Source organism: Oncorhynchus keta, chromosome 26 (assembly GCF_023373465.1).
Source record: "Oncorhynchus keta strain PuntledgeMale-10-30-2019 chromosome 26, Oket_V2, whole genome shotgun sequence".
NCBI classification, from domain to species: domain Eukaryota; kingdom Metazoa; phylum Chordata; class Actinopteri; order Salmoniformes; family Salmonidae; genus Oncorhynchus; species Oncorhynchus keta.
This window is the reverse complement of record NC_068446.1, coordinates 42,118,065-42,133,833: the sequence shown is the minus strand read 5'-3', so window position 1 is coordinate 42,133,833 and position 15,769 is coordinate 42,118,065. Positions and strand designations below refer to the sequence as shown.

General features: G+C 41.9%; 1 protein-coding gene across 4 annotated transcripts; it reads left to right on the top strand.

Moving 5' to 3' along the window:
- Positions 1-501: 501 nt before the first annotated feature.
- On the top strand, positions 502-15,740 carry LOC118358804 (protein regulator of cytokinesis 1-like). Of its 4 annotated transcripts, none has more exons than XM_052480921.1 (16): positions 502-684; positions 1,385-1,517; positions 1,853-1,975; positions 2,418-2,651; positions 5,140-5,310; positions 8,548-8,697; positions 9,290-9,437; positions 10,280-10,416; positions 10,613-10,708; positions 10,897-11,043; positions 11,375-11,485; positions 11,969-12,082; positions 12,662-12,820; positions 14,308-14,345; positions 14,451-14,486; positions 14,837-15,740. In XM_052480921.1, the coding sequence occupies exons 1-15, from the start codon at positions 674-676 to the stop codon at positions 14,458-14,460; spliced, it is 1,782 nt and encodes a 593-aa protein (XP_052336881.1). In that variant the 5' UTR covers positions 502-673; the 3' UTR covers positions 14,461-14,486; positions 14,837-15,740. The 4 variants fall into 4 exon arrangements, with proteins under 4 accessions (XP_052336881.1, XP_052336882.1, XP_052336879.1 ...); XM_052480922.1 differs by having other exon boundaries at positions 14,451-14,491; XM_052480919.1 differs by lacking the exon at positions 14,451-14,486.
- Positions 15,741-15,769: the final 29 nt, after the last annotated feature.

The following is a 15,769-nucleotide window of genomic DNA, read 5'->3' as shown; positions in this document are numbered from 1 at the left end:
CACTAGTCTATCATGAGTATAGACAATAGAAACACTAGTTTATCATGAGTAAAGAAGGAGCAGAGGAGTGGCAGCAATCCTTCTTTTCCTCTGTTATCATGCTCTACCTTCAACCTCCTCCTCGTTCTGATCACTTCAATAGATGATAAAAAGGGAACCAATCTCAGGTCAGTTTTGGGGTGTATGCCTATACTGGTTTGGAAACAGTTCTGAAACAAAGGGTACCATTAATCCCTTTTAGTTTCATTTAGAGTGTAAATTACAGTCGTTAGTTAGTGCCTCAACAGTAATGCACAGGCTTATAGACATATATTCAAATAAAAATGACTGTTCATATATGAACTATAGCAGCTAATATATGTTATTTTCAGGTAATAAAATATTCAGCTATGATTGCTGTCCCCTCAATAATAAAAATCAAAGGTGAGCTCTTCAAGTCGTCAAACGCTGTGGCCACGCCCACAGAATGCAGTTTATTGACGTATTCTCCATATCGGCCAATAGAAACCGAGGCCACGTTTCGGTGCAGGATTTGAACAAGAGTCGCAGACGGCAAAACGACGCCTGGACACAGATAGCAACCTTTCATGTGTTGTATTGTGTTAAAAAGAGACGTATTTAGTTAAGGTAACACGTTTTTTTTATTTTTTTTAATCCCCGGTGGAGCATAACCATGAGGAGAAGGTTAGTCCCCCAAAATTGTGTGTGTGGGTTGTTGTGTTTGGATGATGTCCTTGACTGTTGTTAACGTTAGCTAGCTAACTAATAATGAGAGCTAGCATAGCATACTAAACAACGTTAAATAGATGAATATTGGCACACAGTACTGCAGTAGCTAAAGTTATCCCGTCGGTAATAACTAACATTAGTTACGCTACCGTTACTACTGTAGTACCTAACTAGTTAACTTTATCTGGCTAGCTAAATTGGGCTACACGGCTAACTAACCGTTTGGTAATCGCCTTAACTTGATATTAAAATGATAAGCTGCCATAACTAGCTAGCTAACGTTACTGTAAAGTATGTAAAGATGAGCTAACGTTAGCTAAACATATGTTTTTAAATACAATGGAGAGTTTAACTAGATGGACTGTTTTGGCAACTCAATTAACGTAGTCGACTAACCTGTTTAGCCTGCCAAGGGGAATGTCAACCAGCTACTGATCAGACAAAATGTCCATGGCTACAGTAGCTACGTGTCACCTGACACCGTCGAGAACCCGCTCAGTTACTCTGTTGATCAACAACAAGCTCTGCAATGCACACAAAATAACATAATGGAGAGTGTGAACCTAATCTGTACTCTTTCCTATAGTTGCAGGCTGCAGCATTCATAACACATTTATGTGACATGCTTTCACCTACTTAAAATGTTCCTCTACAGTGAAGTCCATGCTGCAGAATCTGTGGCATGTCTGAATCGAGCCCTGAACCAGTTGAAGGACATCTGGGAAGAAATAGGCATTCCAGAGGACCAACGACTACAGAGGACTGATGTCGTCAAGAAACATATCAAAGTGAGTTTGGGGTTCATTCCAAAAGATGATTTAAGGTAGTTTGCTAGCCTGCTACCAGATCTGTTTGTGCTGCCTTGTGGCTTACTAAACTCCCTTGGTCATTGCCATGCATTGTTGTGACAATGACCATAGTAGTTGACAAATGGCAAGACAGTACAAAATGAGCTGGAGCCAGGACTGTAAAAATTCACTTATTACCCAATGGAGCCAGGACGGTAAACTTATTAACCAATGGAGCCAGGATGGTAAACTCACTTATTAACCAATGGAGACAGGACGGTAAACTTATTAACCAATGGAGTGTATTTTGACCTGTGTGTGTTCTATTCTACTAGGGCTTGCTGGACATGATGATCGCAGAGGAGGACTGTTTAAGGAAGAGATTGATGAGCAGCATAGAGTCCTGTCGCAAAGAGCTGGATGTTCTGTGCACTGAGCTTCAACTATCCCCCTTTGAGGTCCACTTCTCTCTTGACTTGAGTTAAGCTTATTCCTTCTAGCTACTAGTGGAGCAATGAGCCTAAGAAGTGCATCTCCAGATTTTTTGTATTTTGAGTTAACAAACTCGTGAAAAATAGGCATTTTTCTGTCTTTAGAATCCAAATTGGTACACGCAATATTGTTACAGTAAAGATATTTTACTTGTATCTTTTGCTATGTGACCTGATTTTTTATTTTTTTATTTTTTTTATTTTTTACTATAGAAATGAAGGATTCTAGCTTTATTACCTCAAATATTTTTCATTGTGCTCCTGAATTACTTTGTGTGCGCCTACATCTTCCAAATTAGGCTCACATGTGCTCCTCATAGAAAACGGTCAGTGTAGAGCCATGTTACTTCATTATCCTAATGTTTCAGCTTGTTGATGTTCCTTTCAACCCGTCTCGGTGTGTCTATAGGAGGACAAGGGGAGGACGATGCTGCAGCTGGAGAAGGACATTCGGTCACGGCTGGAGGTGACGATGAAACAGAAGAGTCAGAGGGTTAAAGACCTGAAGACTCTGTACAAGCAGGACCGGGAGCTGTGTGACATCATGTGTTCAGTTCCCTTCTGTATCGACATGGACTCTGTCCCATCCCTGGAGCAACTGGACAGCTACCACTCCTACCTGAATGATCTCACTAAAGAGAAGGTACGTCTGCATCATCCTTCATGGTATTCATACATGTCCATTTGGGGGGGGGGGGGTCTTGGTCAGTTTGTGGTTAGCCGAAGGTAGCCTAGTGGTTAATGGCGTTGGGCCAGTAGCTGAACGGTTACTGTTTTGAATCACCGAGCTGACTAGGTTAAAAATCTGTCTGTGTCCTTGAGTATAACCATAATTGCTCATGTAAGTCGCTCTGGATAAGAACGTCTGCTAAATGACTAAAATATGAAAGTAAAATGAACAATTTATGGCCCTAAGAATAGTATGATGTACAATAGACATAGGAAAGTGGGCCTGTCACTTAAGCACAGCAAACCCAATATACACAGATTTCTTTTAGATGAATTTGAGAATTGCAGCGCTGTATGTTTGAAGAGGCATGAAGTGATACAATTCGGATGCATATTTAATAGTGCTGAGCGATTAACCAACATTTCTGTCATTTTTTTTAGCTTGGATGAATAAGGTTCCCAGAGTAAACTGCCTGCTACTCAGTCCCAGTTGCTAATATATGCATATTAGTAGTATATTTGGATAGAAAACACTCTGAAGTTTCTAAAACTGTTTGAATGATGTCTGTGAGTATAACAGAACTCATATGGCAGGCAAAAACCTGAGAAAAAAATCCAACCAGGAAGTGGGAAATCTGAGGTTAGTAGTTGATTTTCAACTCATTTCCTATTGAAGATACAGTGGGATATTGGTCATGTTGCACTTCCTAAGGCTTCCACTAGATGTCAACAGTCTTTAGAAAATTGTTTGAGGCTTCTACTGTAAAGGAGGGGCTCATACGGGCTCTTTGAGCCAGTGGTCTGGCAGAGTGCCACAAGCTCGTTCACGTGAGAGGTAGCTCGCGTTCCATTGTTTTTCTACAGACAAAGGAATTCTCCGGTTGGAACATTATTGAAGATTTATGTTAAACATCCTAAAGATTGATTCTATACATCGTTTGACATGTTTCTACGGACTGTAATGGAACTTTTTGACATTTTGTGTGCTCCTTGTGAACGCGCTTCGTGAGGTTGGATTTGTTTACAAAACGTGCTAACAAAAGTAGCTATTTGGACATAAATGATGGACATTATTGAACAAAACAAACATTTATTGTGGAACTGGGATTCCTGGGAGTGCATTCTGATGAAAATCATCAAAGGTAAGTGAATATTTATAATGTTATTTCTGACTTCTGTTGACTGCACAATATGGCAGATATATTTTTGGCTTGTTTGGTCTCTGAGTGCCATACTCTGATTATTGCATGGTTTACTTTTTCCGTTAAACTTTTTTTAAATCTGACACGGCGGTTGCATTAAGGAGAAGTGTATCTAAAGTTCCATGCATAACACTTGTATTTTCATCAACATTTATTATGAGAATTTCTATAAATTGATGTGGCTCTCTGCAATATCATCATGTTTTTGGAACTACTGAACGCCATAGTATTTTTTTTTTTAAATATATAAATATTAACTTTATCGAACAAAACATACATGTATTGTGTAACATGAAGTCCTACGAGTGTCATCTGTAGAAGATCATCAAAGGTTAGTGGTGAATTCTATCTCTATTTCTGATTTTTGTGACTCTTCTCTTTGGCTGGAAAAATGGCTGTGTTTTTCTGTGACTTGGCTCTGACCTAACATAATCGTTTGGTGCTTTCGCCGTAAAGACGATTTGAAATCGGACACTGTGGTGGGATTAACAAGAAGGGTATCTTTAAAATGATGTGAAATACTTCTATATTTGAGGAATTTTATTGATGGGATTTCTGTTTTTGTCATATCGATCCCGTTAGCGGGATCTCAGCCCTAAGAAGTTTTAAACAACAAATTGACTGACATGGGTTCAATTATTTTAATTCCATTTCGTTATATTTTTTTCTATGAGCTTAGTTTTTCTGGGTTGGCATGGTTACAAATGGTCTGCGGTTGTGAGGCCGGTTGGACGTACTGCCAAATTCTCTAAAACGACTTTGGAGGAGGCTTATGGTAGAGAAATTAACATTATATTCTCTGGCAACAGCTCTGGTGGACATTCCTGCAGTCATCATGCCAATTGCACACTCCCTCAAGACTTTAGACATCTGTGGCATTGTGTTGTGACAAAACTGAACATGTTAAGAGTGGCCTTTTATTATATATTATTATTATTATTATTATTATTATTATTTGTCCCCCAGCACAAGGTGCACCTGTGTAATGATCATGATGTTTTAATCAGCTTATTGATATACCACACCTGTCAGGTGGATGGATTATCTTGGCAAAGGAGAAATGCTCACTAACAGGAATGTAAATACATTTGCGCACAACATTTGAGAGAAATAAGCTTTTTGTGTGTCTGGAAAATTTCTGTGATCTTTTATTTTCAGCTCTTGAAACACGTGACCAACACTTTAAATGTTGCATTTTATATGTTCATTCAGACAATCTTTGTGTAAATTGAGATTTATGCTCTTCGTTGTATGTTCCAGGATCGTCGCCACGGTGAGTTTGTGGGTATCAAGCGTCAGATCATTGTGTGTATGGAGGAGCTGGACCAGCTGCCAGACACCAGCTTTGAGAGGGACGTGGTGTGTGAGGACGAGGAGGCCTTCTGTCTGTCCAGCGACAACATCACAGCTCTCCAACTGCTGCTGGGACAGGTGAGAACTGGGCATACAGCCCTTTTCATGTACATTCACCATTTTCTGTTATTTTCTGTCAGAATGCTTCATTTATTTAAAGATGTGCCATATTGATTACAATGGCACAGAAGAAGAGGCTGATGTTCCACGTGTCCACAACCTATTGTGTTTTTTTTGCGTTGTTAATAACTTATTTTGTGCATAATGTTGCCGCTACCGTTTCTTATGACCAAAAATAACTTCTGGACATCAGGACTGCGATTTACTCATCACTGGCAGAATCCTTTTTTCCCTTTAATGAGTCCGACGTGAACGATATACTGCTTTCTCGGGAACAGGCCCAAATCCCTGTGATTTGCATGAAGAGGAGGTGGAGAAAAGGGGGCCAGAGGGCAGGCTGCCTTTGGAGAATTTTTACGCAATCGAATAAACCCCCACTTCCTTCCATTCTGCTAGCAAACATGCAATGTTTGGAGAATAAAATCAATGAACTACGAGGAAGATTAAACTACCAACTGGACATTCAAAACTGTAATATCTTACGCTTCACGAAGTCGTGCCTGAATGACGACACTATCAACATACAGCTGGCTGGTTATACGCTGTACCGGCAGGATAGAACAGCAGCGTCTGGTAAGACGAGGGGATCCTCAACACGGACCCCTCGGGTGCGTTCTCAGTCCCCTCCTGTACTCCCTGTTCACTCATGACTGGATGGACCAAAAAAAGCCGATACCGATTAATCTGATTATTTATAATTAATGACAATTACAACAATACTGAATGAACACTTATTTTAACTTAATATGATTATTTATAATTAATGACAATTACAACAATACTGAATGAACACTTATTTTAACTTAATATAATACATCAATAAAATCAATTTAGCCTCAAATAAATAATGACATTTGGTTGAAATAATGCAAAAACAAAGTGTTGGAGAAGACAGTAAAAGTGCAATATTTGCCATGTCAGAAAGCTAACGTTTAAGTTCCTTGCTCAGAACATGAGAACATATGAAAGCTGGTGGTTCCTTTTAACATGAGTCTTCAATATTCCCAGGTAAGAAGTTTTAGGTTGTAGTTATTATAGGAATTATAGGACCATTTCTCTCTATACGATTTGTATTTCATTCACCTTCGACTATTGGATGTTCTTATAGGCACTTTAGTATTGCCGGTGTAACAGTATAGCTTCCATCTCGCTCCTACCTGGGCTCGAACCAGGAACACATCAACAACAGCCACCCTCGAAGCAGCGTTACCCATGCAGAGCAAGGAGAACAACTACTCCAAGTCTCAGAGCGAGTGACGTTTGAAACGCTATTAGCGTGCACCCCACTGACTAGCTAGCCATTTCACATCGGTTACACCAGCCTCATCTCGGGAGTTGATAGGCTTGAAGTTATAAACAGCTCAATGCTTGGATTATTGCGACGAGCTGCTGGCAAAACGCACTAAGTGCTGTTTGAATGAATGCTTACAAGCCTGCTGGTGCCTACCATCGCTCAGTCAGGCTGCTCTATCAAACCATAGACTTAGTTATAACATAATAACACACAGAAACATGAGCCTTAGGTCATTAATGTGGTCGAATCCGAAACTATCATCTCGAAAACAAGACGTTTTGTCTTTCAGTGAAATACGGAACCGTTCCGTATTTTATCTAACTGGTGGCATCCATAAGTCTAAATATTCTTGTTACATTGCACAACTTTCAATGTTATGTCATAATTACGTAAAAAGCTGGCAAATTGGTTCGTAAAGAGCCAGGCAGCCCAGACTATTGCATATACCCTGACTGCGTGCAATGAACGCAAGAGAAGACGACACAATTTCACCTGGTTAATATTGCCTGCTAACCTTCTTGTAGCTAAATATGCAGGTTTAAAAATATACTTCTGTGTATTGATTTTAAGAAAGGCATTTATGGTTAGGTACACATTGGAGCAACGACAGTCCTTTTTCACGAATGCGCACCGCATCGATTATATGCAACGCAGGACACGCTAGGTAAACTAGTAATATCATCAACCATGTGTAGTGATAACTAGTGATTATGATTGATTGATTGTTTTTTATACGCTAAGTTTAATGCTAGCTACTTACCTTGGCTTCTTACTGCATTCGCGTAACAGGCAGGCTCCTCGTGAGACAGGAGGTTAGAGCGTTTCACTAGTTAACCGTAAGGTTGCAAGATTGAATCCCCGAGCTGACAAGGTCGTCGTTCTGCCCCTGAACAATGCAACAGAAAGCTTGAAATCGGCCCTAATTAATCGGTCGACCTCTACTACAGAGGGTAGTGAGAACGGCCCAGTACATAACTGGGGCCAAGTTTCCTGCCATCCAGGACCTCTATACCAGGCGGTGTCAGAGGAAGGCCCTAAAAATAGTCAGACTCCAGTCGCCCTACTCATAGACTTTTCTCTCTGCTACAACATGGCAAGTGGTACCGGATCGCCAAGAGGCTTCTAAACAGCTTCTACCCCCCCCAAGCCATAAGACTCCTGAACGTCTAATCAAATGGCAACCCAGACTATTTTCATTGCCCCCCCCCCCTCTTTTACACCTCTGCTACTCTCTGTTGTTATCATCTATGCATAGTCACTTAATAACTCTACCTACATGTACATATTACCTCAACTAACCGGTGCTCCCGCACATTGACTCTGTACCGGTACCCCCCTGTATATAGTCTCGCTATTGTTATTTTACTGCTGCTTTTTAATTACTTGTTACTTTTATTTTTTATTCTTATCCATATATTTTTTAACTGAATTGTTATTTAGGGACTCGTAAGTAAGCATTTCACTGTAAGGTCTACACTTGTGACTAATAAAATTTGCTATTGTAAGAGCAATTTCTGGCTTGTTTTAGTTTAAACTTTCTCCTGGGATGGTTTCACTCTTGTTGGGTGGTATTTGATACATCTACATAGCGATCAGATAAATGTTTACAAATGTAACACAGAAGCCCATTTGTCCATCAAAACAACACTTTATATATTTTTTTCCTTTTTATTTAACTAGGCAAGTCAGTTAAGAACAAATTCTTATTTTTCAATGACGGCCTAGGAACAGTGGGTTAACTGGTCTAGGAACAGTGGGTTAACTGCCTGTTCAGATTTGACAGATTTGTACCATGTCAGCTCGGGGATTTGAACTTGCAACCTTCCGGTTACTAGTCCAACGCTCTAACCACTAGGCTACTCTGCCGCCCCTGACCATACTTATTGTTGTGTTATTCTCAGCTTGAGGATCGCAAGACGGAGAACGAGCGAGTGTGTATCTCCTACCGCACTAAGATCCAGGAGCTGTGGGAGAGGCTGCAGGTGCCCCAGGAGGAGAGAGATGGCATGTCAGAACACATGGTCCAGTCCAGGACGAAGAACATGGATGCTGTGAGTTTAACATTTAAGGTTGATTTCCTGGACTGGACCATGTGTTCTGACGTACATTTTAAGGTTGAATTCCTGGACTGGACCATGTGTTCTGACATACATTTTAAGGTTGATTTCCTGGACTGGACCATGTGTTCTGACGTACATTTTAAGGTTGCACATTTTTTTGGGGGTGAATTTCCTCAAATTCTAAATTTTGGTTGGGGGGGGATTCTGGTTTTCCTGCTTATTCCCTCCTGATTCCAGGAATCTTCTCACCAGGATTTCTGGGAACCTATGGAATTATGGGAAAGTTACTGGAATTTTGCAACCCTACATAATTCTTGTTTGGTGGGTCCTGTAAAGTAGAAACAAAGTGGAGGAACGTCCAGCACTATGCTATACCTAATCCAGAACCGTATTACATTTAACATAAAAAATGTTTTAAACATTTTGCATTTGCAAGGACTGCCTTTCAGAATGCCTATGACAAACCCTAGGCCCAACTTTATTTACCATGAGTAATGAATACGTTGGGAAACATTACTCACCTGAGTGAATGTTCTGAATTGAATGAATCAGTAGGTTTTGTACCCCCTACCCCGCTCCCCAGTTACAAGCTGAGTGCCGGCGTCTGGAGCAGCTGAAGATCAAGAACATGAGCAGTGTGGTGGAAGCCATCAGGGCCGAAGTGGCTCTGTTCTGGGAGAGGTGTTTCTACAGCCTGGAGCAGAGACAAGCCTTCACACCCTACTATGGTGGTCAGTTGTTGTTTGTAAATACAGTATCGTAGTACGTATTTTGATTGGAATGTACTACTGGGTTGCTCATGAAACCTGGTCCCTGTTATGACTGTAATGTCCCGGGTGGTGTTCATTTGGTACATCACAGAGAAACGTTGTGCAAATGAATATGGTGTTTCTTATTAGACAATAGTCCAGGTCGTCCCCCACCTTGTTTGTCAGTTGTCTTCCATTTTGGTGACCAATGAACACAACCCTGGTTGTCTGACTGAGGTTGATAAATAACACACTGATACTGTATTCCCTCAGATGACTACACTGATACTGTAATCCCTCAGATGACTACACTGATACTGTAATCCCTCAGATGACTACACTGATACTGTAATCCCTCAGATGACTACACTGATACTGTAATCCCTCAGATGACTACACTGATACTGTATTCCCTCAGATGACTACACTGATACTGTAATCCCTCAGATGACTACACTGATACTGTAATCCCTCAGATGACTACACTGATACTGTAATCCCTCAGATGACTACACTGATACTGTAATCCCTCAGATGACTACACTGATACTGTATTCCCTCAGATGACTACACTGATACTGTAATCCCTCAGATGACTACACTGATACTGTAATCCCTCAGATGACTACACTGATACTGTAATCCCTCAGATGACTACACTGATACTGTAATCCCTCAGATGACTACACTGATACTGTAATCCCTCAGATGACTACACTGATACTGTAATCCCTCAGATGACTACACTGATACTGTAATCCCTCAGATGACTACACTGATACTGTAATCCCTCAGATGACTACACTGATACTGTAATCCCTCAGATGACTACACTGAGGAGATGCTGAACTTACACCAGGAGGAGCTCGTGAGTCTGAAGAAGCACTACGAGGACCACCGGGAGCTGTTTGAAGGAGTAACCAGGTGGCAAGACAGCTGGACTCTGTTCCTACAACTGGAGGTGAGCACTTTTTAGTGAGGAATATGATTTCAAATCTTTAATCTCAGTCTGTTTTGTGTATATTGTGTCCGTGACATCACCTTCCATCTGTCATCACGCTGAACCCCCAACCCTTCACTTTTCCACTGACTCACGAGTTTCGGGTGTGTTTCTCAAGTGAATGTATTTGTCAAGATCATGGTTGAATTCTCCACAGAAAAAGGCAACGGATCCTTCTAGATTTAACAACCGAGGAGGGAACCTTCTTAAAGAGGAGAAGCAGAGGGCCGAGCTGCAGAAAAGCCTGCCGAAGGTGAGGCTAAGTAGTGTTCTTCAGATTGTCATGTTAATTGGTTATTTCTCTACCCACAGGCTCTCTGACCTGAATAGCTGGCCTGTTTTTCTTTGTGTTCTATATTTCTGTGTTTTTATTTATTGTGACACCTCAGGGGCCATTAGAGGGGCACATTAACTTGAAACATGTTCTCTCGTGTGTTCCAGTTGGAGAAGAGCCTGAAGACCCAGATAGACCTCTGGGAGGAGGAGCAGTGCAGAGAGTTCCTGGTTAACGGACAACGGTTCCTCCAGTATGTACAGGAGCAGTGGGAACTACTGCGTCTGGAGAAGGAGAGAGAGAAGAATGAGAGAGTAAGATGAGACAAAACGGCCCTGTTTCAATGCTTGTAGATGAGACAAAACGGCCCTGTTTGGGCGCTTTTAATGTGCTTCCTTCCTCCCTTTGGGGCAATCACTGATCTCACTTGATTAGATTTGACTTCAATCTCATCAATGTCTGTCTCAACACAGCTTTCCCCAACCATGTCCTAATCAGATCAGTGATATATTCTAGGAAGAGTGGGGGGAAGGTTGCGATGACAAACACACACATCTTAACTGCGGACTATTTCCAGTGTTTTTGTAGTATATAGTGAATGTGGTTCCCATGAGAAATACTGAGTGTGATCTGTGAAACAAACAGCACCTGAAGAAGAACCAGCAGATAGAACAAGACATGCTGTATGGTACTGCTCAACGAACCCCCTCCAAAAGACGCCTTGCAGAGACCCCTACGCCTGGCAAAGCAAGAAAGGTAAACCAGTTGATTTGACACCAATAGGGTTGTTTATGTGATCAAATTAAAGCTAGTTGGGGGGGGAAGAGTGCTGTGGGATTATTCAAGATAATTTTTGAAGAGGTAGGATTTCAGATGTTTTTGGAAGATACGAAGAGACTGCTGTCCAAGCTTCAGGGGGAAGCTGGTTACACTATTGGGGTGACGAGAAATGCTTGGACTGGGCTGACTGGCCTCATGTAGGCAAAAACAATATAAAAATAACAGATTGATTGGCTTGGGATGTTGGGTTTGAGCAGAGCCTGATGGTAGTGAGGGGCAGTTCCTCAACAACCATAATGTCTAGTCTGGGTTAAAAAAACACAACCCGGAATGTCTAGTCTGGGTTAAAAAAACACGACCCGGAATGTCTAGTCTGGGTTTAAAAAAACACGACCCGGAACGTCTAGTCTGGGTTAAAAACGGAGCAGGGTGTGAATTGTCGTTTTCTCCTTTCCCCAGCTGAATGCCACTAGCAGTATCTCCAGTTCTACTCCTAACAGCACCTTCCGCTCTGCCTTCGGCGGAACCATGTGCCAGTCGCCCGTCCTCAGACCACCTATGTCTGCCAGCAAGGTTAGTACACACACACACAGTCCCGGTCCTCAGACCAGACTGTCAGCATGGTTAGTACAGAGTCCCCGGTCCTCAGACCACCTACGACTGTCAGCATGGTTAGTACAGAGTCCCCGGTCCTCAGACCACCTACGACTGTCAGCATGGTTAGTACAGAGTCCCCGGTCCTCAGACCACCTACGACTGTCAGCATGGTTAGTACAGAGTCCCCGGTCCTCAGACCAGACTGTCAGCATGGTTAGTACAGAGTCCTCGGTCCTCAGACCACCTACGACTGTCAGCATGGTTAGTACAGAGTCCCCGGTCCTCAGATCACCTACGACTGTAAGCATGGTTAGTACAGAGAGTCCCAGCATGGTCGGATCCCCTTATGATAATCACCGACAGTGTTTTTTTGTCCTTGTCATCTCATAAGGATCCGGTCTCAATAACAGCCATGTTGAGTCAGTTGAAGAGGGGAAACGTGGTAACGACATGAGACTCATAGCATGCTTAAAACGAGTAACAGACCCTATTATACCCGTCTGCTCCACATGAAGTGTTAGAGAACACTAACACCCCCCCTCCCCTCCCTCCCAGATTCCTCTGAGGACCCCTGGTCGTGTTGGAAGAACCCCCCACACAGTGGAACGCAACAAGGAGAACGTCTCCCACCTGAACGGCACGGCGCTGAGAACCCCTGCCTCGCGCTGTAACATCACCGTTAACTCTGTGGCCAGCACCTATTCGGAATTTTCGGTAATTTCCCTAGGTCATCACCTACCGGCCAATCATAAACCCAGCAACACACGATCCAGTCAGAGATACGTGGCTATGCATGTCTGTACAGTGACAGAATTGCACCAGTCTTATACACTTAAAGGAAAGATTCACCCATTTTTCTATGTTATATTGTTTTTGTGCATCTGAGTTGATGTTCTATCGATTACCTGGGTATCTGAGTTATTGGTGTTAAAGCAGGTAGAAATCTGTCCTGTATTAACGTACCACAGTGATAGTCTCACTACACAGGAAGTTAATAGGAAGTCTCTCTCTCTCTCTACACAGGAAGTTAATAGGAAGTCTCTACACAGGAAGTTAATAGGAAGTCTCTACACAGGAAGTTAATAGGAAGTCTCTACACAGGAAGTTAATAGGAAGTCTCTACACAGGAAGTTAATAGGAAGTCTCTACACAGGAAGTTAATAGGAAGTCTCTACACAGGAAGTTAATAGGAAGTCTCTACACAGGAAGTTAATAGGAAGTCTCTCTCTCTACACAGGAAGTTAATAGGAAGTCTCTCTCTACACAGGAAGTTAATAGGAAGTCTCTCTCTACACAGGAAGTTAATAGGAAGTCTCTCTCTCTACACAGGAAGTTAATAGGAAGTCTCTCTCTCTACACAGGAAGTTAATAGGAAGTCTCTCTCTCTACACAGGAAGTTAATAGGAAGTCTCTCTCTCTACACAGGAAGTTAATAGGAAGTCTCTCTCTCTACACTAGAAGTTAATAGGAAGTCTCTCTCTCTCTACACTAGAAGTTAATAGGAAGTCTCTCTCTCTCTACACTAGAAGTTAATAGGAAGTCTCTCTCTCTCTACACTAGAAGTTAATAGGAAGTCTCTCTCTCTCTACACTAGAAGTTAATAGGAAGTCTCTCTCTCTCTACACTAGAAGTTAATAGGAAGTCTCTCTCTCTACACTAGAAGTTAATAGGAAGTCTATCTCTCTACACAGGAAGTTAATAGGAAGTCTCTCTCTCTACACAGGAAGTTAATAGGAAGTCTCTCTCTCTCTACACAGGAAGTTAATAGGAAGTATCTCTCTCTACACAGGAAGTTAATAGGAAGTCTCTCTCTCTCTACACAGGAAGTTAATATGAATACAACGTTTAGATCATTAAAACGTCTATCATACATGTCAGATTTCAATACTGGCTGATGTCATACCTCGGTAGGATGTCTTCTCTCCAAGGAGACAATCATATTCTTTATCGGGCTCCCGAGTGGTGCAGCTGTCTAATGTACTGCATCTCAGAGGTGTCACTATAGTCCCTGGTTTGAATCCAGGCTGTATCACATCCGGCTGTGATTGGGAGTCCCATAGGGCGGCCGCACAATTGGCCCAGCGTTGCCGGGGTAGGCCGTCATTGTAAATAGGTGAATTTAGGTAAATTTTTCCTTTAAGTGAAAGCAAGCTGTCATGAATAGATTTCCTCTGACCGTCTAACTCTACATTCTATTTTAGAAGGATTTTGTCAACATTGAATCCACCGCCATTACCAGGTCTGTATGAATGGACATTTTTACTTAACACCGTAACAATCAGTGAGGCTCACCATGCTAAGTTGCTAACCAAGGTTGCATGCTGAAGTTATGCCTACTTTTCAGCTTTGACTAACGGAGTGCAACCGAGAGCCCGGTCCGGTTCGGTTGGCCTTTAATAATAATAATAATAATATTTACCATATTCACGTTTTTATTGAAGATCAAACGTACACTGTTGAACTGGGCTGTGTTGCTGGGTTTTCATATTGACTTTTATCACAAGGTTTTTGGTTAAACTATTGTCACGCAGCCATGTTATTCTGTGTCTTCTATCTCTCTTCACATTTATAATAACCTTCTGGGTTTTTTTTTTGTTGCACAGGAAGTTAAAGGGATGTTCCACTCACCTTCTCCAAGACAGATTTTCCTTCCTGTGTTTTGTCTTCATGTAATGTACAGGACCAGCATGTATGTTTTTGTATTAGTGACTTTTTATTCTCCTCCTCCAGCGAGATCTCTCAAAAGCTTCCAAATCTAATGTCAAGACAGGACATCTGAACTCTACTGGCACTCGTCTCTGAGCTGAAGGATCAGACAGAACCACGGTTTCTGTCCGGGTCCATTTCTGCATGTCCAGATGAAGGGAATCTGTTAACACCTACTGAATGTAACTGCAATGAGAACAGGAACTTGCACCCCTCCGAGTCTCTCAGCTCAAATGATCTTCTAGCACTGCTGAGGTTTCACTTGTCGTCATCTCTGAGGGCTCTGAACTTCTACCGCGATCCTCCATCTCTGAGGGCTCTGAACTACTGCCGCGATCCTGAATCCTCCATCTCTGAGGGCTCTGAACTACTGCCGCGATCCTGAATCCTCCATCTCTGAGGGCTCTGAACTACTGCCGCGATCCTGAATCCTCCATCTCTGAGGGCTCTGAACTATACTTTCTGGCCTCAGGTCTTCCCAGTTTATATTGTCTGTGTCCCATTTCTACATGGAGATGTCAACACCTACTGAATGTACTGAACTCTACTCATTTGTCCGAAGATTTGTATTATATTCATTCTTCTCGATTTTTAAGCTTCTCTGATCTATGAGCTGAATGAAACATTGGGAGGACTTGCTAGACCTATGGGGAAAAACAGTTTTCATTCAACTTTTAACATCCTCTATATAATACTCCAATTTATTATTTTTTAAATCATCCATGTTGGTAGTCGAGTACATTTTTGTACTTCTTATGGGGGGGCTTGTAGCAAATGATGATCATTCTGCCATATAAACATTGGCTTTACACATTTTCAGTCACCTTTTCCATTTTGGTGGGGCGGGACGGGGTACCACTGACATCGCAAAGGCATACTCCTTGACTGTTGGTGATTTGCAAACCGTAATTAAATATTTCCAAATGAGCATCCATTTCTGTTGTCTTAATGTTTTTT